Source organism: Camelus ferus, chromosome 33 (assembly GCF_009834535.1).
Source record: "Camelus ferus isolate YT-003-E chromosome 33, BCGSAC_Cfer_1.0, whole genome shotgun sequence".
NCBI lineage: Eukaryota > Metazoa > Chordata > Mammalia > Artiodactyla > Camelidae > Camelus > Camelus ferus.
Window position 1 is genome coordinate 7,075,445 of NC_045728.1, and position 25,044 is coordinate 7,100,488.

Genomic DNA, 25,044 nt, shown 5'->3' on the forward strand with positions numbered 1-25,044 from the left:
GTTTAGGACTTTTTTGAGACATAACCTAATTGCTTCTTCAACTGACTGTTAGAGGAAGTGGGAAAAAGAAAATGTCAGCATCTATTTTTAGTTCACAATATTAAGCTTTTTCATATTTTGTGTCAAGAAATACTGTGAAGAAGTAACAAGTCCATACTAACTATAGCAATTTTTATTTCAAGTGCTCTGTAGGTATGGACTCATCAGATTTCTAAAAGACAGGGAAATAAGATAGAACTTTACACACTCTGATTCCAATTTACTTTTTGAAATATCACTCACAATGATTTCACATAGAAGATACTCCCCAAAAGGCAATGGGTTTATTTGCCCTTTTTAGGGGCAATAAAAATTATAAAACCAAAAAGTTCTATGTCTGTTGTTACTGAGTGGGGAAAGAGGTAATAAATTAAAAACGGGAGATAAAAAATTTTGAGGGAAAAAACACGCATCAAATTCAGATTGTTCTCGTCTCTGTTACACACAACTAGAAAAGCTAACAGCATTAAGGACGGCCACCAATGCTCAGGAACCCATTTCATCTTCTTTTCTGCTTCATCCAGATATTTTCAATTCTGTCAAGACTCAAAGATACAGTTTTAGAAACAGAACAAATGAGATAATCTCAAAGATCAGAGAAGAGCAAAGTGAGAGAAACCTTACCAGTCTGATGGATCTTTTTTAAAACAATATGTTCCATATGGTTCACAGAAAAGAGACAAGTTTGGAAGCCAACTTTCAACCTTGGTCCCAGGCATAGAGAGAAACAATGATTATGATGTAGTTAGAGACAGCTGTTACGTGGCACAGTCTTTCTTTCCAGATTACACATCTTACTAGCTTTCACAGCATTTCCTAAATAATCTCTCAGGGTTGATTTCAAGCAAAGGCTGAATCACTAACAGTTGATCAGATTTTTATTACAGATTTTTCAAAGTCCGTCTGTGTGCAGAAGCAAAATTATGAATGGCAGTTCGAAGAGTTGAGTTCCCTTCAGGGATATCACAGGAATTGATGACTGAATGTAGTGCCCGGTTGTACGCTGCAAATAAAAGTTTTGAATGAAGTCAGATTCTAAACAATTCTCCCAACCTCTTTCCTAGTACTACTTCTCTGCCTAATCACATAAGTATTAACTTTAACAATCCACTGAATGAATATTTATTGAGTATCTACCACTTGCCAAGTACTCTGTAATTACAGAGAAGATAATGGAAAGGATGGGCACAAAAAATTAAATTGCAGTGTAATGTTTCCAAACCAGAGACTTATATAAAATGTCATCACGGAATGAAGTGTAGAATAAAACAAAAACTGTCTAGGAGAGGATGGAAAAGGTATCTAGAGGTGGTAACATTTAGGATGGTCTTGAAGGATTAATAAAAGTAAAGGGAAGAAGGCATTCTAGGCAAAGAAATGATTGTGTAGGGTATAAAAGGCACTGAAAAATGTGGCATGTACTGGCAACAGAAAGTTCAATAAGGCTGGAGCATTGCCTGGGGCCAGAGAGCAAATATGCCAAATATGCCATGTATTTTGTACTGCAAAGGTAAGTCCTACAGGTTTTATGATAGGGGAATGGCATCATCAGATCTGTGTTTTTAAAATATAACCCACAGGACCGATAAGAAGGTCATAGCACACAAATGGGAAACCAGCAATACAAATATTGGCAGCATTTTCAGCGTGGGTATGAAGCCTGTATAATCTCTAAACTATGTAAATCAATATATTTAAGGTTGGACAGGAAACATAAATATTAGTAACAGCAGGAAGGACTCCATTTTTCTCTAGCTGGGATTCCTGATAAAGACTGAGTTTATACTGGTCCTCATTTTCCTCAGTGTCCCCTGGCAGAACTGGCAGGCTAATGTGGGTATATATACATTATAAATAATATATATGTGAATATAAATAATAAGTCTATAATAGATAAAAGTAAAGCATTTGGATAACAGGGAAAGTCAACTGGACAGGGGCCTACCTTAGGTGGCCATAAAAGGCAAGCTCTAATATTCTTCATTGACAGGAGGACATGAAACCCAAGTCCCCCTATTGTGGAATGACTGAGAAATATTTCCCCAGCACAGATGGAGACAAGAAGATAACAGGTCTCAAAGAGAAAGAGAACTCACTATAATTATTTTTATTGTCTCAGAATTGTTCTGTAAAGGCGGTATAACAGTCACTGATATACAGCAAACATTCAATCAATGAATGCTAAGTTACCAACACCACTACTTTTCTTGTTGTTGTTGTTTAATAATTGCCACCAGGCCCCAACCATTCCTTTAAGAAACTTACCTCGGTGGTTTTTATAGAAAATACAATTGTTGGCACAGGTATCAGGATGAGCATCCCAAAAATCAGGACCACAGCAGCACAGTGGAGGTAAAGTAATATTATACAACTGCATTTTCTCCTGGATCTGGGCTCTTAAAGCTTCTACATATCTATAAAAATACAGTACGATCAGGCAAAGGAAAAGAATGAGCGTGGGTCCTCATTTTACTACCAGCTTTAAGTGTGAGAAGCTATTTCATATATCTCTATGCCTCAACTCTTCCTCTTTGCACTGGGAAGCAGCACTGCGGAAAATGCAGCACTATTCCCAAGAGGTATTAGGCAATCAAGAAATCTGATGAAGTTCTGTACCCTCAAAAGGGTGAGAAGACACGGTCAATTCTTTTTTAAGGAAAATGAGAATGCTGACTTCCTAACAAGTCCCTAGAGCCAGAATTTCAAGCAGAACTTTCCGAAGTACCTTTGATGTTCCTTTTCTCTCTGTTGTTTTACTCTGGCTCCTTTTACTTCCTCAAGCTGTAGCTGGGCTAATATCTCACTCATCTTCTCCCCTGAACATGGCTCTTCAGGAAATTTCATTCTTAATATCCTCTGCTCTTCAGCATAACGTTGCTGCTCTTTCTTTTTCTTAATTCTGAGAAAAAAATTTAGGAATTTCATAAAATTATTATTTAGAATTAGTTTCTAGATCCAAATAACTCAAAAAATTCCCAGAAACAAGGAAGTCAAGAAAGCAGTTTATCACTACCTAGAATAGCCTCAAAACTTCCCACTGGCTGATTTGATTTTATCATATAGCTCATGCATATCCATAGCCTCTCTAACAGAAGAGATCACTGGTTATTATTAAGAGTTTTTCTGTAAGAACCCAAGTACAAGAACTTTCTCTAGGTTAAAACTACAAGTAGACAAGACTTCTGCTTTTGGCTAAAACGTAGTTAACAGGGACTGGATTTGCCCTCTCACTGTAAACAACAAAATAAATAAATAAATCAACCTGGAAACCAACGCGACCAAATACAAAAAACAGTGGTTTTCAAGACACTGGGTATCAGGCAATGAAAAACAGCCATCCTTGACAGATGAAAAACAAATGAAGTGAGCCCTGTAACTGCCCAAGCTTACTGCCTTGGAAGTTTCCAGGCAGGGCATAGGGCAGGAGAGTGGGGCCTGGCAGTATCCCTGAGTTGAGGAGATGAAGCTGAAAGTCCAGGGATACAAAAGCAATTAGAGTTCCTAAGACAGAATACCAGAGAGGAGAGAGCTGCTCAGAGAGATAACCCAAGAGATCTACAGAGCATCCCCTTCTAGAGAGGGGAGAGGTTATAGCTCAAGTGGTAGAGCGCCCGCTTAGCTTGCACGAGGTCCTGTGTTCAATCCCTCTAATATACAGCAGAAGACTGTGCCTGTATGTGAGGAAATGACTTGAGGCTGGGGACAGAACCGTGCGAAAGAGTAATGTGGAACAGTGTCCTGTGCTCACACAGAGCACGGAATAGGACTTGTTCCCACCAGTCAAGTCTTGAAGAACTCATAATGCAGAGAAGAGGTCTCAGGAAGATTCTACCTCAGTAGTGGGGCATAATAACTAGCCCTAGACTGCACAACGCTCCAGACACACCCAACACTGTAAAATCAAAGCCCCAAATAACTTAACTGCATCCCGAAACAAAGCCCAGAAAAATGTATAAGAATACAAAGATATCCAGCAACTAATGAGGTAAAGTCACAATGTTGGACAGTTAATCAAAGATTACTAAGTATGCAAAGAAGCAAGAAAATACAAATTATAATGAAGAGAATATCACTCAATCAAAACCAACCTAGAACTAACAGTTACTAGAATTAGCACAGAAGGACATTAAAACAATTATTAAAACTATGACTTCTATGTTCAAAAAGTTATGATATAAAAAAGATAGAAATCAACTTCTCAAGATGAAAACTGTAATTTCTGAGATAAAACACACAATGGAGAATAAGCCTATATGTTAAAGAAATGGAATAACCACTAATCTTCCAAAACAGAAAGCACCAGGCCCAGATGGGCTCACCAATTCTCTATAATGTCTTTCAGTGGATAGAAACAGAAGGAATACTTCTTACCTCATTTTATGGGATCAGCACTACTCTAACACCAAAACCAGACATAGATATTAAAAGAAAACTAAAGATATTTCTCATGGACATAGAGGTAAAAATGCTAAAAAATATTAGCTAGTCACATCCAACAATGGATATACATTATATACCACAGCCAAGTGAGACTTATCCCAACAATGTAAGGCTGGTTCAACGTGAAAAAAATCAATTAATATGATCAATCACAGCAACAAGCGAAATAAGAAATAAGAAAAAAAAAACCCCACAAGATCCTATAAACATATACAGAAAAAATATTTTGACAAAATCCAATACTATACAATACAGCAAACATACTCCTTGGTATTTACCCAGAGGAGTTGAAAACTTATGCCCACACACACAACCTGCACATGGATGTTTACAGCAGCTTTATTTATAACTGCCAAATCTTGGAAGAAACCGAGATGTCCTTCATTAGGTGAATGGATAAACCTGAATATCTAGACTAATAGTATGAAATACTATTCAGTACTAAAAAGAAATGAGTAATCAAGCCATGAACAGACATGGAACTTCAATAAATACTACTAAGTGAAAGAAGCCAATCTGAAAAGGAAATAAAACATATTATTCCAACTCTGTGACATTCTGGTAATAGTAAAACAATGGAGACAGTGAAAGATCAGTGGTTGCCAGAAGTTGGGGTTGTAGGGAGAGAAAGAAGGATGCTCATAAAGGACTTTTAGCTTTTAGGACTATTCTGTATAATAGTGTAATAATGGATACCGGTCCTTATACATTTCTCCAAACCCATAAATGTACAACATTAAGAGTGAACCCTAATGTAAACTATCAACTTTAGGTGGTAACAAGGTATCAATGTAGGTTCACAATTTGTTAACAAAGGTACCACACTTGTGGAATATGTTGATAATGGAGCAGGCTCTGAATGTCAGGGGGCAGGGAGTATATATGGGAAATTGTTCTCCTTTACTCTCAGTTTTGCTGAGAACCTAAAACTGCTCTATAAAAATAAACAGATAGGACAAATAGAGAACAAACAGCAAGATAATACACCTATATCAAATCTTACCAATAATCACATTAACATTCAATGGTCTAAATACCCCAATGAAAAGAAGAGATTGTCAGGTTTGACAAGCAGTGAAGACCCAACTATATTCTCTTGACAAGAGATGCACTTTGAATTTAGAAAAAAACAAATAGATTAAAAACACAAAGAGAAATTAGAAAAAGAAAACAAAGGAGAAATTAGAAGGTATTTTGAGCCAAATGAAAATGAATTTCTTGAATGCTGCTAAAGAGTATTTAGAATGAAATTTATAGCACTAAATTCCTATATGAGAAAAGAAGGAAGTTATCAAATCAGTGTCCTAATCTTCTACCTTAAGAAACTAAAAAAAGAAGAGGAAATTAAGCCTAAAATAAGCAGAAGAAAAGAAATAATGAAGATTGAAGCAGAAATCAATGACCTATAAAACAGAATAGAAAAAAAATTAATGAAACCAAAAGCTATGTCTTTGAGATCAATAAAGTTGATAAATCTTGAGCCTATCTGATCATGAAAAAAAAGATACAAATTTTAAGATAAAAAAATAAGAGAGATGAAATCATCACAGATTCTATAGATATTAAAAGGATAATAGGAGAGTACTAAGAATAATTTTATGCCAATAAATTAGACAACTTAGATGAAATGACAAATTTGTTGAAAGATGAAAACTTTGTTGAAACACATATAAAACCTTCTCAAGAAAGGGAAAAAGAAACTAAATAGCCCCATATTCAATGTTGAAACTGTTGTTAAGAAACTTTCCACAATGAAAAGTCCAGAACCAGATAGATTCACTAGCAAATGCTACCAAACATTTAAGGAAGAAATAACATCAATTCTACATAAACACTCCCCCCCAAAATTGGAGAGTCTACTTCCCAACTGATTCTATGAGGTCAGCATTTCCCTGAAAACAAAACTAGTCAAAGATATCACAAGAAAAGTACAAGCCGGTATCTCTTAGAACACAGATGTAAATTCTAAACAAAATTTTCAACAAATCTAATCAAACCATATATTAAAAAGATAATACACTATTATCAAGTAGGGTGTAACCCAGGAATGCAGATTTGGTTTAACATTCAAAAGTCAAACAATGTTATTCACCATATTAACAAAATAAAAAGGAAAAACTATGATCATCTCGCTAGAGAGAAAAAAACAAACTGACAGACTCCAAAATCCATTCCCAATAAAAATTCTCAACAAATTAGGAAGAGAAGGGAAACTATGAAAAAAGGTACAGTAACATCATACTCGATGGTGAAAGACTAAATGCTTTCTCTCTAAGATGAGGGACTGTCCACTCTCATCACTTCTATACAACATTGTTCTGGAGGTTCTAGCCAGTGTAATTAGGCAAGAAAGAGAAATAAAAGACATTCAGATTTAAAGGAAGAAGTAAAACTGTCTTTGTTTGAAGATGACATGATCACCATGTAAAAAAATCCAATGGAATTAATAAGTGGGTATAAGATTCATATCCAAAAATCAACTGCATTTCCATATACTAGCAAGAACAACAAAAAAATCAGAAACTGAAATTTTTAAAAAATCATTTACAATAGCATCAAAAATACGAAATACTTCATGATAGATCTGACAAAAAATGTGAAAGACTTATACACTGAAAACTATAACTGAGAAAAATTAAAGAAGAGCTAAGTAAATAAATGTTTCTGGGTTGCAAGACTCAGTATCAATAAGACATCAGTTCTCCCCAAATTATCTATAGATTCAACACAATCTCAATCAAAATCCAAGATTTATTTTTGGTAGAAACTGACAAACTGATTTTAAAATTCATATGGAAATGCAAAGGGCCTAGAAAAGCCAAGACAACTCTGGGGGGTGGGGGAATTAGAGGGCTAAGGCTACCTGATTTCAAGTATTATTATAAAACTATACCAATCAGAACAGCATGGTGTTTTCATTATGTTGAGATATGTTCCCTCTATACCCACTTTGGTAAGAGTTTTTATCATAAATAGGTGTTGAATTTTATCAAATGCTTTTTCTGTATCTATTGAGATGATCATGTGATTTCTGTCCTTTCTTTTGTTGATGTGGTGTATAACATTGATTCATTCACACCATCTTTGTGTCCCTGGGATGAATCCAACTTGATCATGGTGTATGATAATCTTTTTTATGTGCTCTTGGATTCTGTTTACTAATATTTTATTGAGGATTTTTGCATCTATGTTCACCAGTGACATTGGCCTGTAATTTTCTTTTTTGGTAGTGTCTTTATCTGGTTTTGGTATCAGGGTGAAGCTTTTGCACAGGAAAGGAAACCATAAGTAAAACCAAACAACCTATGGACTGGAGAAAATATTTGCAAGTGTTACTGACAAAGGCTTAATTTCCAGAATATATAAATAGCTCATACAACTTATTAACAAAGAAACAAACAACCCAATCCAAAAATGGGCAGAAGACTTAAACAAGCAATTCTCCAGTGAAGACATACAAATGGCCAACAGGCACATGAAAAAATGCTCAATATCACATCTTCAGAGAAATGCAAATCAAAACTACAATGAGGTATCTCCTTACACCAGTCAGAATGGCTATCATTCAAAAGTCCACAAATGATAAATGTTGGAGAGGGTGTGGAGAAAAGGGAACCCTCCTACACTGTTGATGGGAATGTAGTTTGGTGCAGCCATTATGGAAATATGGAGATTCCTCAAAAAACTAAAAAGCAGACTTCTTACATGATCCAGCAATCCCACTCCTGGATATATATCCAGAGAAAACTCTAATTCAAAAAGATACATGCACCCCAATGTTCACAGCAGCACTATATACAATAGCCACGACATGGAAGCAACCTAAATGCCCACTGACAGATGACTGGATAAAGAAGCTGTGGTATATTTATGCAATGGAATACTACTCAGCCATAAAAAAGCATGAAATAATGCCATCTGCAGCAACATGAATGGACCTGGAGATCATCATTCTAAGTGAAGTAAGCCAGAAAGAGAAAGAAAAATACCATATGGTATCACTCACATGTGGAATCTAAAAAAAAGAAATAAAAACACTGAATTCATCTACAAAACAGAAATAGACTCACAGACATAGTAAACAATGTTATGGTTACCGGGGAAAGGGGATGGGAAGGGATAAATTTGGGAATTTGAGATTTGCAATGTTAGCTACTATATATAAAAATAGATTAGAAAGAAAAACAAGTTTCTTTCGAATAGCACAGGGAATTATATTCAATATCTTGTAATGACCTTTAATGAAAAAGAATATGAAAATGAATATATGTATTTACATGCATGACTGGCACATTTTGCTGTACACCAGAAATTGGCACATTATAACTGACTGTACCTCAAAAAAAACCAGCATGATGTTATCAAAAAGATTGACAAATCAGTAGTACAGAAGAGAAAATTCAAAAATTAACCCACACATATATGGACAACTCATTTTTTAACACCTTTACTGAGATAGAATTTCATACCATAAAGTTCATATGACCATAATCTAATTTAAGAACATTTTCATCATCCCCCAAAGAAACCTTGTACTCATTAGCAATTGCTCTACACTCACTCACCTAGCCCTAGGTAAACATTAATTTTTCTGTCTCTATAGATTTGCCTATCCTTCCTATCCTTGACATTTTATATAAATGGGATTATATAATATGTGGCCTTTTGTGACTGGCTTCTTTCACCTGGCATAATGTTTTCAAAGTCCATCCACCATTGTAGCATGTATTGGTACTTCATTCCTTTTTATTGCTGATATTCTACTGTATAGTATACCAAATTTTATTTATCCATCAGTTTTTGGACATTCGGGATGCTTCCACTTTCTAGCTATTTTCAATTACTCTGCTATGAATATTTGTGTAAGTTTGTGTAGGGATGTACATTTTCAGTTCTCTTGGGTATACACCAAGGACTAGAACTGCTGAGTCATATGGTAACTCTATGTTTAAGCTTTTGAGAAATTGCTAAACTGTTTTTCAAAGTGACTGTACCATTTTACATCACCCACCAACAATGCATGGGAATTCTAATTTTTCTGCTTTCTCATCAACACTTATTATAATTTGTCTTTTTTATTATAGCCATTCTTATATATGTGAAGTGGTATCTCATTGTGGTTTTGATTTGCATTTCCCAATAACTAATGATGCTGAGCATCTTTTCAAGTGATTATACCCATTTATATATTTTCCTAGGAGAAATGCCTATTTAAATCCTTTGTCCACTTTTTTAAACTGTAGTATACTCAATTACAATGTGTCAATTTCTGATGTATAGCACAATATCCCAGTCATACATATATTCGTTTTCATATTCTTTTTCATTATAGGTTACTACAAGATATTGAATATAGTTCCCTGGGCTATACAGAAGAAATCTGTTTTCTAATCTATTTTATATATAGTAGTTAATATTTGCAAATCTCGAACTCCCAGTTTATCCCTTCCCACCCATTTTCCCCAGGGAACCATACATTTGTTTACCAATGTCTGAATCTGTTTCTGTTTTGTAAATAAGTTCATTACTGTCTTCTTTTTTTCTTTCTTTTTTTTTTTTTTTAAGATTACACATATGCATGATATATGATATTTCTCTTTCTCTTTCTGGCTTACTTCACTTAGAATGATGATCTCAAGATCCATCCATATTGCTGCAAATGGCATTATTTTATTTTTTTTATCTTCTTTATCCAGTCCTCTGTCGATGGACATTTAGGCTGTTCCCATATCTTGGCTATTGTATATAGTGCTGCTATGAACATTGGGGTGCAGTGTATCTTTTTTAATTAGAGTCTTTTTTGGATATACGCCCAGGAGTGAGATTGCTAGACCATATGGTCTATTTTTAATTTTTGAGGAATCTCCAAACTGTTTGCCATAATGGCTGCACCAAACTATATTCCCACCAACACTATTTTTGTTGGGTTCCCTTTTCCACACCCTCTCTAGCATTTATCTTTGTCCACTTTTTAATTGGGCTATCTTTTTAGTATTGAGTTGTAAGAGTTATTTTATATATTCTGAACACAAATATCTCATCAGATATATGATTTGCAAACACTTTCTCCCATTTTGTAGTTGTTTTTCACTTTCTTGGTGGTTTTTAATTTTGATTACGTCCAACTTACCAAGTTTCTCTTTTATTGTTTGTTGGACAACTGATTTTTGACAAATGCACAAAAGCAATGAAGTGGGGGAAAAATAACCTTTCAGCAAATGGATCCACATACAAAAAAAACAAGCTTCACACCAGATGTCAAAATTAACTCAAACTCAGACAGACATAAATGTAAAACCTAAAATGATAACCTTTCTAGAAGAAAACAAAAAAGACAATTTTTGTAACCTCGAGTCAGGCAATAATTTCTTAAATATGACACCAAAAGTACAATCTATAAAGGAACAAACTGAAAGACAGGTATTCATCAAAATTTAAAACTTCTGCTCTTTAAAAGATAATGTTAAGATGAAACGGCAAGCCACAAACTGGGAGAAAAATCTTTGCAAAGCATCTATCTGGTAAAGGACATGTATCTGGATTATATTCAAGAACTCTTAAAACTCAACAACAAGACAACAACTCAATTTAAAAATTTGGGTTTGAACAGACACTTCTCAAAAAATTATATTCAGATAGCAAAAACACTTGAAAAGATGCTCAACATCTTTAGTCATTCAGGAAATGTAAATTAAAACCACAATGAGAAACCACTACACATCTATTCAAATGGATAAATTGAAAAAGACTGGCCATACCAAGTGTTGGCGATGATATAAGGGAACTTGAACTCTCTTACACTTCTGGTGATAATATAAATATGGTAAAACCACTCTGGAAAACAGTTTGATAGTTTCTTTAAAAACTGAAATATATACCTACCATGATGATCCATTCTACTTCCAGGTATTTACCCAAGAGAAAAGGTAACATATGTTACTAAATGTTCACTGCAGCTTTACTTATAATAGCCAAAAACTTCAATAAAAAATGTTAAGAAAAAATAATGGCCCAAAACTGTAAACAACCCAATTGTCCATTACCTATGAATGAATAAACAAATTGTGGTATATCCATACAATGAAATACTATTCAGTAACAAAAAGGAGTGAAATCTTGACACTACCACAAGGACAAATCTCAAAATAACTATTCTGAATAAAAGGAGCTGGGCACAAGAGTACATGTTGTATGATTCCAGAAAATGCAAATTAATCTATAGTGACAGAAAGACAACCAGTAGTCACCTGAGAAAGAGGTGGAAGGGGGGCAGGAAAGAGAGGGTACCAGTGGCATGAGGAAACCTTTGAGAATGATAGATATGTTCACTATCTTGACTATGATAGTTGTTTTATGGAAGTGTGTGTGTGTGTGTGAAAACATCAAAGTTCATACTTTTAATATATGTAGTTTATTGAACATCAATTATACTTATTAAAAAAAAACCCACCTACATGCAGAGAGGAAATGAGTAGCTCCTTGAGAAAATTATAAGAAAACCTAATTAAAGAGCTTTGTTAAGAAATATAATTAATTTAAGACTAGAACTTACAAATATATATTGATAATGTCAGTTGCTAAAAATTACTCTGGAACAAATGAGCTATTGTTTTTTAAGCAGCAGTATGAGGTCAATTCATACTCATACCTCTCCAATAAAGCATGGACTGCTGAAAATTCTGGGCTTTTATCCATTTGTATCGGGCTATTTACTCCAGGGTAATTATGGGCTTCCTTTTGGTTAGATTAATGAAAGTATATATTAAAAACCAGGAAGCTGTCCTACAAAGGCTGAAAGATCAGGCACTGGAAAAGTACAAGAAACCTGCATTGTATGTGGAACTAAGTCCATCCAGATTCTGATAGCTAATCCCTGGCCACTTCTAGCAGAGTGACAAGGCTACTTTAAACAAGGATTTTCTTATAACTGTTCTCTTACACCCACACCTGCTGTTCTTTCTTGAGCTAAAACTGTAAATCTAAATTTAGTATTCCTCAAAGAGTATAGAACATAAATATAGCTTTTATGGAACGATTCAAACTCAAATGCAATATAAAGTTGTAATAGAGTAGAGGTAAGAAATCTTATTTTAGCTATTTGGGCAGAGAGATATGTTTTTATAATCAGCAAGGATCAAGATTTAAAGGCAATTAAGGCCGTGTACTAGGAATGTGAAAAAGGTAATGTGGGAAAAAGCTACAACAGACACATTCATTCACAACTGACTTTAAAATACATGTCGCCTTGCTCTCTTACAATATAATGCATGAAATAAGCAAGAGAATGAAAGGAAAAGATTAAAAGAGTACACAAGTTAAAAGATGAATCTAAGATCACAGGTGCTCTTGGCTAGGGATTTACATATAGAGAGAGATCTTATTCCAAAGAGAGTCACTAAAGAAAAGAAAATGTTTTGAGGACATTCATATTTGACTAGTTGAACAGCTCCTTAGCTTGTGAAAAAGGCAAATGTGAAGATTTTTCTACAGATAAGAAATTAGATTGAGGTTTTCAATAGTGAGATTTAAATAGAACCAAGTGCATGACACTAGAACAGCTTAGTTACTGGTCTAATTCTCTATACCAATTGTTCTCTAGACCAGTAAACTAAGAGCTAAGGAAAAACATACCAACATTGCTTCTCAAATGTCAATGTCTTGGTAACAGGACAATTACCAAAAATGATGGAATCAGCCCCTTCTCCCTCTCCCCCTAGCTACTCCTCTCCTCACAAACATCTTAAGACACTTGTCTAGATTTTTCTGGCCTCCTCTCCCACTCCAATATGGTTTTAAGACCTATCAATCACTCCACCAAAACAAGTCTCTCTAAGATCAATGGTAGCCTACAGGTCATTTAATCCACCCAGCATATACCTTCTCGACAGGAGCAACACTGTACCCAAGGCAGCAAAAATTGATTCGAGGGAGCAAAATATCTTACATATTAAAATAGTTTGTGGCCCTCCAAAAAGTAATAGTACATAAGCAGAACTACAAGACATCTAGGCATTCTCCACTTCTTACTCTATGCCTTCTCCCCACGTGACTTTCTGTACACCCTCTGCTTCAGTTACCACCCTCTACCCTGTAAGTTATTAACCTACAGCTCCAGCATAGACCATGCCCCTGAGATTTAAACCTACTTAACTGCCTGCCAATTTGACATTCCACTTGAGTGTCTCAAAGGTATTTTTCTGGGAAGAGAATCCACAGTTTTGGTCAGATTCTCAAGTTAAGAACTGCCATATAGTAATTTCAGAAAGGATCATTAAAATAAAAAATGACAAAGCCAACTAAAAAAGTTGATACAAACAATTATTCTATAAACAAGTTTATTCTTCTCTGATGTCTTTAAAGCCTCTTGCGTAAATATACCTTTTAGTTGATACACAATAGAAACTAAACTAGGTTGGAAATCAACATGGCAACGTATCAGTTTTTCCCAGAGCGTTGACGTGAATACAATTATAGTGGTTCTCTGGTTATGTGAGAAGGTATTCTGAAACCAGTGTCAGACTTTCAGTAAAAGAAAGTAAGAATTTAAAACACTGCAAATTGATTTGTAAACTTGCTACACTGGGTGTTTGCACAACTAGATGTCAATATTGACATTTTGAATAGAACAAAAATAAGCTGATATCACAGGCAAACTGCATTAAAAATATGTTCTTATAGTTACAACTCAAAAACTCTTATTAGTCAGTCATCTTCCATATAAGGCCACACCACTAATCCTTTACAAAGTTAAATTAGAGATCTAAACCTAGGACCAAAAACAAGGGCTATCTTTTTCACTCCATAGGATTCTTCTTGAGCAATCACAGACATATACCAAAACCACTACTTTCAAATAAAAGGAATTCTGCATCTAAGAATAAGAAACGGATTTATTTCAGAGGTTAAAGAGGTGCTCTGTTAGAAAAATAACTTCTCAAGGAGGTAAAAGAAATCATCCCTTCGACCCTCTACTTGGATTTCCTTTAAGCACTTCAAACCCAATATGCCCTAAACTAAATTTAGTCTCTCCACCTCTACCTCCTTCTTGGCAAATCTGTTTTATAGTCCCCATTTACCTGGTGGCCTAAGTCATTAACCTGGGACTTATCCTTGAATTTTCCTCTGACAAAATCTTACCAATTCTATCTCTACTCTGATGCTCTTAAAACTGCCTCCTCCTCACTGCCTCCCTGGTCCCATTGCTTAAAAATATATCTCCCCATATTCTTAACCATCTGTGATACTGTCTTATAATACTTAATGTATGGTATTATACTTACCTACTCATTTATCTGCTGCCTCCTCATAGTCACTGGAATTTATCTAGTAAGATCCTTGAAGGGTGGGATCGTGTCTTCCATTTTTCACACCCTCTAAGTCTAGCCTCATGTCTACCAATTAACAGATGCTCAATAGCCGCCAAATGAATGAATGAAAATATGCCATTTGATTTTTGTAACAACTGGGTGAAGTAAAGCATATAATCCCCAAGCAAAGAAGGCATACATGAGTTAGTTTCTTCAACAAGGAAAAAGCAAAAAATAATTTCTAATTTGCAAACTATCAACGGCAACAGATTCAATGTTTTGATACCATCTGTAAGACAGAGACCTGCCTATTATTCTCTGGGGTCAAGAGTATAAATCCAACAAGAAAAAGATTATCCAGTGAGAAAATGGCAATAAAACAAAAGCCATAAGCAGAAAAACTTTCAAAGAAGGTCACCAGTATAGCTAAGAAGAATTCCCCACTGACTATGCCATGTGGTAGGCATGTCACAAGAAGATTTAGAGCAGACATAAAATACCCACAGCAGGGATGTTTGGCTTCAGTTAAATGAACTGAACTAAATTTCCATTCTGTCTTTTGCCTGATTGAGTCTGTAAAATGCTTATATATGGGCACTACAGAAATGAGATTTTTTGATGTAGATCAGATCATAATTATAGCTAAATGACTAGGTTATAGTAAGACAAATCTGGTCTAGATACATGAATGAACTTCCTGAGAGCCAATGACCTTAGATTCTGAAACTGTTATCCAGGGAAATTATATAATTACAATTTTAAGGAATATTAAGAACAGAAAAGATCCTTGAAATATTTAAACAGAATCCTGCCTAAAGGCTACCCTAGACAACTTCATGAGGATTTTTTCTAAGCCTCTTCTACTCCAGTCCAAAACATACATACACACACACTTTTTATTTGCAGCAGTTTTTGTCAAATTGCTTTTAGGACTACAGTATTGTAACACATCTCAAAGGGGAAAACTGTGAAAATAAAACCACTTTCACCAGAGGATTGCCACACAAAAATGTTGAAAGTCTCTGTACTCTTTATAGCAAAACAAACAGGATATTCAGCAGCAAGGGGCCCCTTACAATACAGATATCGCTTAGGCTCCCAAAATCAAATATACTAATGATTAAAAAAATAAAACAAAACACTGACATGCAGAAAGAATAGAAAAAATTATTTATTTCCACCGAGACAATTCTTAAACATCTTGAAATGTTTAATTTAGTCATTTTTTCACCACCATTGTTTTGGCAAAGAAAATTGTTTCCAATGGGTCCATGGCTCGGGAGAAATTCAGGGGTGTTCAAGAAGCTGCCCTGGGGAAGGAAGCAGAGGCTGGGCAGAAGCCCTGAGGACAGGGGCTGGCAGCAATACCCATCAAAGTCCACTGGATCTTTTTATTTTACTTGGAACTTTTACATTTATGTTCATGAGAGAAATTAGTCTGTAAACGTTGGTTTTTTATAATGTCCTTGTCAGGCTGGTATCAAGGTTATGTCAGCCTCTAGAATTCTTTGGGAAGTATTCCCTGTTTTTCATTCTCTAGAATAGTTTACGTAAAACTTGCTGTTATTTTTCCCCTTAAATATTTAGGGTTCCCCTAATGAAGACCTCTGAGCCTGGACCTGTGCCTAAATTTTTCTTTTTTGCAAAATTTTTAATAAGTGATTTAATTCTTTTAAGTAACATGGGATTACTCAGATTTCTATTTCTTTCTGCATCTACCTTCAGTTTCTTATTTTTAAAGAAGTTTATTTATTTCATCAAAATGATCAAATTTTTTAGTGTAAAGTTGTTCATAATGTTTTCTTACTAATATTTACTGTTTCTAGGCTCTGTAGTAATGGCTCCTTTTTCATTCCTAATACTGGTAAATGGTGTCTTCTCTTTTCTTTTTACTGATTAATAAAAGTGATATGTCCCTGACAAAACTAAGTTTTCAAAGAAACAGTTTTTGGCTTTGTTGATTTTCTCCATGGTACATTTGTTTTTTATTTCATTGTAATTAATTAATTAAAATAATTGCAATTAAGGCTCTGACATTCCCTCTAAGCACTGCTTTAGCTGCATATGGTAAGTTTTCATGTTTTATCTTCATTCTTATTTTCTTCAAACTATTTCCTAATTTCTACTGTAATTTTATCTTTGACCCAGAATTCTTTAAAAATGTACTGCTTATGAATTTCTAGCTTAATATCACTATCATCAGAGAACATACTCTGGAAAATAGGATATGATCAACTATGGTAAATGTGCCATGGACGCTTGAAAATACATTCTGTCACTGTTCAGTGTTTTTATGAATATTTTCATTTTTCTTGAGGAAATATCTAGCAGTAAAATGACTAGGTCATAAGGTAGGTATATATTTAACTACATAAAAGTATTAAGTAGTTTTCTAAAGTAGTTGTGCTCTTTTCTACTTCCACTACCAATTTATGAGTTACAGTTAATCTACATCCTTGCACTATCTGGTGCTGTTAAGTCTTTTTGTTTTAAAGTTATTGTAGTAAGTATAAAGTGGTATCTCATTGTATACAGAGTGCCTATTTTAAGATTTTTTTTTAAATTTTAGACTTTCTATTTTATTCTATTTTAAAGATTCCAGTTCTCTAGTGAAATTATCTATATTTTCTCCATCTTTTCCTCTGTTTACTTGAATGTATTAATCAATTGTTTTGAAGTCCGTCTGATAACACTAAAATATCTGTGTCATCTGTGAGTCTGCCTCTGTTGCCTCTTCATTCTCTTAGCTTTTGGTTATTTGGTCCTATCTCTTGGCACGCCTAAAAAATTTTGATTAAATGATGAATATTGTTTTAAAAATATTTAGAGGCTCCAAATGATGTATTCTATGACCAGAAAGAGTTCACCCTTTTCTCTGCTAGGCAGAGAGTACAGAATTTATCACCTTAATCCAATCCAGTCAAGGCACTTGGCAGAATCAAGGCTGCTCTGCAATTTGGGTAAGGCTTATTCGACAGTTGGTTATACCATCCTCTTAGTGTATAACTCTCCACAGCTTTCATTTGCAATTTATACTTTCACTTTTTTGTCTGATATAAGGACAGGCACTTCTGCTGTCTTTTCTTGAGCATTTGCATGCAATATCTTTTTCTATCCCTTCACTTCCAGGCTTTGTGTGTCCTTAAAGCTAAAGTGAGTCTCTTTTAGGCATCATTCCCCTTTTAAGACAGTCTGGTATTGGCAAAAGAAAAGAAAAATAGGTCAATGGCACAGAACAGAGAAACAGACCAGAAACAGACCCTCATAAATATAGTTAACTGATCTTGACAAAGAAGTGAAGGCAATACAATGAAGTAAAGATAGTCTTTTCAGCAAATGGTGCAGGAAAAATTGAGTATCTGTATGCAAAAGAAATGAACTCAGACACAGACCTCTTATACCCCTTACAAAAATTAACTCAAAATTGATCATAAAGCTAAATGTAAAACACAAAACTATAAAATTCCTAGAAGATAACATAAAAGAAAATCTAGGTGACTTTGAGTATGACAGTGACTTATTAGATACAACACCAAAGGCATGATCCATGAAAAAAATAATTATAAGCTTGACAGTAACAACTATTCTGTGTGATACTATGTAACGTGGATATATGTCATTATACATTTGTCAATACCTATAATAATGTATAACACTGAGTGAATTCTAATGTAAAATATGGATTATGATAAGTCAGTATAGGTTTATCAGTTGTAACAAATGCACCACTGTGGTACAGGATGTTGACAGTGGAGGAAGCAGGGGTATAGGGTAAATGGGAACTTTCTGTGTTTTCTGTTTAATTTTGCTATGAACCTACATTCCAAAAAATAAAAGTCTATTAAAAAAAAATAGCTCTTAACCATCTTTTAATACTACTTCCCAGATCAAAAATAGTTGTTTCCATTATGGATCAGAAGGTAAAACCAGGAGGTGAGGAGTATAGCTCAGTAGTAGAGCACATGCTTGGCATGCACGAGGTCCTGGGCTCAAGTCCCCAGTGCCTCCGTTAAGGGGAAAAAAAAAGAAGGTAAAATTACTGCCTGATTATTGCTAAAACTTAGCTCCCAAAATCATCTTAACTGGTAACTTAAGGCTCACAATGAGAATCAAAGAACTTACTTTTCAATTTTCTTCCTCTGTTCTTTTTGCCTATGTTGTTCTTTCACTTGTTCTCTTTCAATATCCATGAAAAGTCGTCTGTATCTCAGGTACTGCTTTTGACGCTAAAGTAAAGTTAAAATTGTTAAGATTCTGCTCTCAGAGGACCTTCCAAGAAAGGAAAAATATACTCATGCCACAGACACGAAAAATATATGATACAAAAGTCACATGGAATTAAGTTCTTAATTCCCTTCTATTTATGGTGACTCAGGATAATATGACATACAGCAAGAGCTTGTCATTTTCAAACATATAGCTATTATATGTTACAGACAAATCAGAGAAAGAAGTACTAATTCAGTCTGCACTTAGTTCATTGTCAACAGCACCTGAGGAAATGATGATATTTAATATGATAAGATACATACTATATTTACTCTGTTTGCTAAATAGTACCATAGAAGCAGAGCCAAAGAAAGAATATGAGAGGTATTTTATAACAAAATACTCACTTAAACTTTTCAAACTTAAAACCACAAAAGCATACTCTAAACCTAGCCTAATACAATGGGGAGGAGGGAGGAAGGACTCAGGAGTATTAGAGCATTCTACTTTTAAAGGGAACAAGTATAATAAAAGTAAGTGTGTAATCTGTTCATACTTTTGAATTTATATATTCTCTTCTAAGGACACAAGCTACCTAAAGGGCAGTAGTATATTCATAGACATATTTTTGTCCTATGAATAAATAGCTTGTGTGTTTTCGGTAAAAGTTATTAAAAGTCCAACAGTAGTTCTCAATATGGAGGATACATCACAATCATCAGCAGTATTTTTTAAAAGCACATATGTCTCAAACCTACCTTTTCAGATACTGATTCACTATATCTGGTTTGGGCCCAGGCATCTGTATTTTGAAAAAAGTTTCACATCTGATTTTGATGCATGGCTAGTGTTAAAAACTGTTCATTTAAACTAACTTTAGATTGAAAAGAAAAAAAAGGAAGTCATAAATTAAAACTCTTCCTTTGCAGGGGAGGGTATAGCTCAGTGGTAGAGTGTGTGTTTAGCATGCATGAGGTTCTGGGTATAATAAATAAATAAATAAACCTTAATTAGCTCCCCTCACCTCTAGAAAAACAAACAAAAAAACCTCTTCTTTTAAATAAGCTATTTTGGCAAATATACACTAGCCAGAGAAACTCACTAGGATCAGATCTCTGATTTCACATCAGTGTACCCTAAATCCTAGAAGCATGGAAAAGAAGTTCAACATATTATAATGACTCAAGTAAACTTCTTTGCCTTTATCTATGGAATTTGTAGTACTAGCTCTTAATGTATTAGGACATAACAGATTGTTTCCAATTTCACATATACTATTATAGTAGAAATACTCATGTCCAAAAGCAATGATCACTACTTACCTCTTTCTTGTCTTCTTCTTGATTTACTCCAGACTGAAATGCCAGTGGAGTTTGGTATTCAGTATTCAATCCTGATTGATATCCACCACCAACCTGTTAGAAAACCCAGTCATACAAAGTGATAAAACTGCCGAAAGTTAGCCCTATGCATGCTTTTGATAATATCATCTATTGATTCTTTTTTCCTGCAATCTTGAGCTCAACTGGATAAGAAAACAAACATAAAAGAATAAAATTTTTTAAAAGAATAAAAGAAAGAAATTAACCAAGTGAAAAAACAATAAATAACCCCCTAAAAATATTCAGGTCAAAAACAGGATGAACTAATAAGAAATCAAAATGTTCAGAATGAAAGTTCTTCTGAAGTGGTCACTTGAAATCACTCTATCATGAGTGTGTGCTTGGGACTGAATCCAGGATATAAAGCTAGATCCCTTAATATCTCAAATCTATAATCATTTTCAATTTATAGATATTCTTAATGGGTATGAGTTCAGAATAAAAGTTTGAAAATATTATAGCAATCAACTGACATGGCAGCGAGGAAACTCAAGCTTATTTCCCCCCAAATTACTAGAAAAGCCTGTTGACACAGTATATATTTAGTTGGACATTATACAGCTCAAATTATGATCTCTAACTTATAGAAATAAAAGTTTAAAATTATTTTAGTCTTTATAGCTTAAAAGTAATTTATTTTTCAGCTAATTTGCAAGATAGAAGATCAGTATACAAAAATAAATTGTATTTTTACGCACTTGCAATGAACAATCTGAAAATGAAATTAAGAGAAAAATCCATTTAATATACCATCAAAAAATACTTAAGAATAAATTTAACAAAGGAAGTGTAAATTGTATACTCTGAAAACTTCAAAACATTTTTCAAAGAAATAAAAGATCTAAACGAATAAAAATACATCTCTTGTTCATGGATCAGAAGCCTTAATATTGTTAAAATGGCAGTACTCTCCAAATTGATCAACAGATACAATGCAACCTGCATTAAAATTTCAGTTGATGTCTTAGTAGAAGTTGACATGGTAATCCTTAAATTCATACAAAAATGCAAGGGACCCAAAATAGCTGAGATGATCTTGAAACAGAAGAACAAATTTGGAGAACTCACTCTTCCCAATTTCAAAACTCATTACAAAGCTACAATAATCAACACTGGGTGGCACTGTCATAAGGACAGACTTACAGATCAGTGGAATCAAACTGATAGTTCAGAAATAAACCATTATATTTACAATCAACTGATTTTTGACAAGAGTGACAAGAGAATTCAGTGGATTAGATGAGTCTTTCCAATAAATAATGTTAGGACAACTGGATATCCACATGCAAAAAAGAATGAAGTTGGCACCCTACCTAACATCATATTTGAAAATTAATGCAAAGTAGATCATAGACCTAAATGCAAGGGATATAAAATTCTTAGAGAAACACACAGGAGTAAATCTTCATGACCTTGGATCAGGCAATGGTTTCTTACCTATGACACTAAAAGCACAAGCTATGAAAAAGTAAGTAACTTGGACTTCTTCAAACTTAAAAATTTCTGTGCTGCAAAGGACACCATCGAGAAAGTGAAAAGACAACCCACAGGATAGGAGAAAACATCTGCAGATCACAAAGCCAATAGGAATCCTGTATGTAGACTATATTAAGGACTCACATAACTCAATAATCAAAAGACAACCCAATTACATATTGGGCAGAGGATTTAGTAGTTTTCCAAAGAAGATATACATGTGGCCAATAAGCACATAAAAAGATGATCATTAATCATCAAGAAAATACAAACCAAATACACAATGAGACACCACTTCACACCCATTAAGAGAGCTATAATTAAAAAGCCAGACAATAACAAGTGTTGGTGAGGACGTGGAGAAATTGCAACCCTCATAATACTGCTGGTAAGAATGAAAAATAGTGCAGCCACTTTGGAAACCAGTTTGGTAGTTCCTCAAAAGATTAAGCATATGGTTATACGTCTCAGCAATTTCCCTCCTAGGTATATACCCAAAAGAAATGAAAATATATATCACAGAAAAACTTGTAAACAAATGTTCATAAACAGCATTATTCATGGCAGTCAAGAAGTGAAAACAATCCAGATGCCCATCAACTGATGAATGAACAAATAAAATGTGCTATATGCATACAGTGAAGTATTATCCAATGAATAGGAATGAGGCACTGCTACATGCTACAAGGTTAATGAACTTCGAAAACATTATGCTAAATGAAAGAAGCCAGTGACAAAAGGCCATATATTCCATGAGCGCATTTATATTAAATGTCCAGAATAGGCAAATCTATAGACAGAAAGTAGACTAGTGGTTGCCTAGGGCTGGGAGGGGGAGATAAGGGGGAAAAAGGAGTGAGTGGCTGCTAACGGGTGTAGAACCTTTGCGGGTGATGGAGATCTAGTTCTGACCGTTGGGTGGAAGATCCTCCTAACCCTTCCCTCTCGGAAACCAGTTATTTCTTCCCTTCTCACACCATAAAAGACAACGGCCACCAGAAATACATCTTTTATAAAGGACCATACAAAGAAAATATAATTTTTCAAATAGGCAATATTTGCTCCTGACAATGCCCTAGGCTTCAGAGAGAGCCCTAAAGTAATCTTGGGTCAGGATAGGTTTTATACACTATGAAATAAAACAAGAATCTTTTTTTTTGCTCAGCCTTACTGTTCCAGCTCAGCAGGTACCAATAAAACTATCTAAATTCTACTGCTCATCCTCTATGGTCTGCTCTACCTGTCTTCTGATGGAAACCTCTCTCTGGTTCTGGGGTGGACGATGGTGATGGCCATCCAGCAGCAAATCATCTTGCCACTGTTCAGCTCTTCCAAAAGACAGCTGCTGTTTGGAATATAAGCTCTAAAAGAAACAAAAGCATTCACCAAATTGTGTGAGCCGTGACATAATGGTAGTAAAAATACCTTAGGCTGCAGGGATACCCCTGACGTAATCTAAACAAGTCAGAACAGTCTGGTGCATTACAGCATAAAAGCAGACATTATACTTCGTGCCACTACTGTGGATCTTAACTGTATCTGCAAAGCAATCCTGAGTTTCTCTCTCTGCAAAACAAGGATAATAATAGTATCTATATCCCAGGGTTATTGTGAAAGTTAAATAAGACAATGGATACAAAGTTCTAGAACCATTTTGGCTACGGTAAATGCTTAATGAACTTAAGCCGTTATTCATAATAATATTAATATAGTTGGCAATAAAAGATAACACTATTATCATTGTTGGGGTTAAAAGCGTAGCTCTGGTGAGTCCGTATCAAACTCTAGTGAACTGACTTTCACTGCTTACTCTTTACTATACTCTGCTCTACCTGCTCTCTGGCAGAGCCTGGATTCTGGATTTCATGTAAAACATATTCATGGTGCTCCAGAAATAACTCCTTTCTCCACTTCTCATCTGTCATATTAGGTGAGGCCTGCCCATAGTTCCTGTGCTAAAAGACAACATAAACAGTGAAAACCACAATTGTCCAAGCAGTAGCATCATGCCAGGGCAACAGTAAAAGCTCCAGTGAAGAGGCCTGAAGAAGTTTCAACAGGGCAGAATGGTCACGGAACAAAAGGACATTATATCTTTGCCCGTTGTTACTGACCTTAACACTAAACCCCTGAAGCAGTTACTACATTGCCCTGTCAATCTTGAACAAAAACCTAAGCAATTTAGTCTCTGTTACTTACTCCTTACTATATTTTACTTTACTTACTGTCTGGGAGAGGCTAGGTCTTGAACACTGGGTGAAACATATCGATGGCACTCCAGAAGCAATTCCTTTTTCAATCTCCCATTTCTCAAAAGATGAGGGTTGTTTGCTATACTTGTTCTAAAGGAACAACAAAATACAAAACTAATTGTCTAAACAGAAATGATAGGTTAGTGACAATACTGTGGACTTCAGTGACAACCCCAAAATAATGATATTAGGCGGGGATAACAGGGGTGTGCATGTGTGTTTTAATATAAAAATTTCTAAATATACATCAAAGTGGGAAAAAACAGTATAATGAATCCCAGGATATAATATCTTGTTTTTCCACCTATCTCTTTTCCCACCTTTTTACTGGAGTATTTTAAAGCAAATCCCAGATTATTCTGACTTTTTTTTCCCCATGGGGCAATTTTTTATTCAACAACACATTTGGAAGAAGATAAGACAACAGGCAATATTTTTATAATGTTACTGGCATCTTCTCAGGTAAAGCAAGGAAACAAACTTGTGCCATTTCCCCAAGTACTCCTACTCAATGTCCCCAATAACTCCAACACAAACACCAGAAGTAGTGAAGTTCAAGAAGTTTTGAGGTGGCAAACAGCTTTTGTCCTTCATCACAATTGGTTTGCAAACTGGATGTCTGGTTTTCGTGTACTGCTTCAGTTGGCCAAGAGTAGAATTCCTTCAGTATTTGTAAGACTAAATGTCTAAGGTCAAATTTGCTGAAGGATTTGAGTTTAAGAAAAACGATTTACTGTTAACCAATCAATATTATATAAAACCTATCTCTTATTTAGTCCAAATGACAGAGGTATGTTTTCTCACTGGACCCTTTAGATCTGGCCCATTCTGAAATAACTGAAGATATCATATTCTTAGCCTAGCTCTAGAAGCTTTAACTCTGTGTAACCTACATACAAGCAAGCTTGACAAGCTCCAACCCAAATCTTAGGTAATTTC

General features: G+C 34.8%; 2 protein-coding genes across 6 annotated transcripts in view; both read right to left on the minus strand.

Moving 5' to 3' along the window:
• Positions 1–801, minus strand: part of SLC37A2 (solute carrier family 37 member 2) — a 43,089-nt gene extending 42,288 nt beyond the window's left edge. Inside the window, exon 1 of the mRNA XM_032472741.1 lies at positions 664–801. The gene's annotated coding sequence lies outside the window, so the exon portion shown is untranslated. The remainder of the gene's footprint in view (positions 1–663) is intronic.
• Positions 802–899: 98 nt separating this feature from the next.
• The window catches only part of CCDC15 (coiled-coil domain containing 15), a 47,733-nt gene continuing 23,588 nt past the window's right edge, over positions 900–25,044 (minus strand). For 4 of the 5 annotated variants that reach the window (XM_032472735.1, XM_032472733.1, XM_032472737.1 and 1 more), the window contains 7 exons: positions 24,079–24,195; positions 23,094–23,216; positions 20,318–20,410; positions 18,909–19,012; positions 2,765–2,938; positions 2,305–2,453; positions 900–1,042 (listed from right to left, as the gene is read on the minus strand). In XM_032472735.1, coding sequence (XP_032328626.1) covers positions 921–1,042; positions 2,305–2,453; positions 2,765–2,938; positions 18,909–19,012; positions 20,318–20,410; positions 23,094–23,216; positions 24,079–24,195 — 882 coding nt within the window. In that variant the 3' untranslated portion in view covers positions 900–920. The remainder of the gene's footprint in view (positions 1,043–2,304; positions 2,454–2,764; positions 2,939–18,908; positions 19,013–20,317; positions 20,411–23,093; positions 23,217–24,078; positions 24,196–25,044) is intronic. The other variant, XM_032472734.1, reaches the window with a different exon arrangement.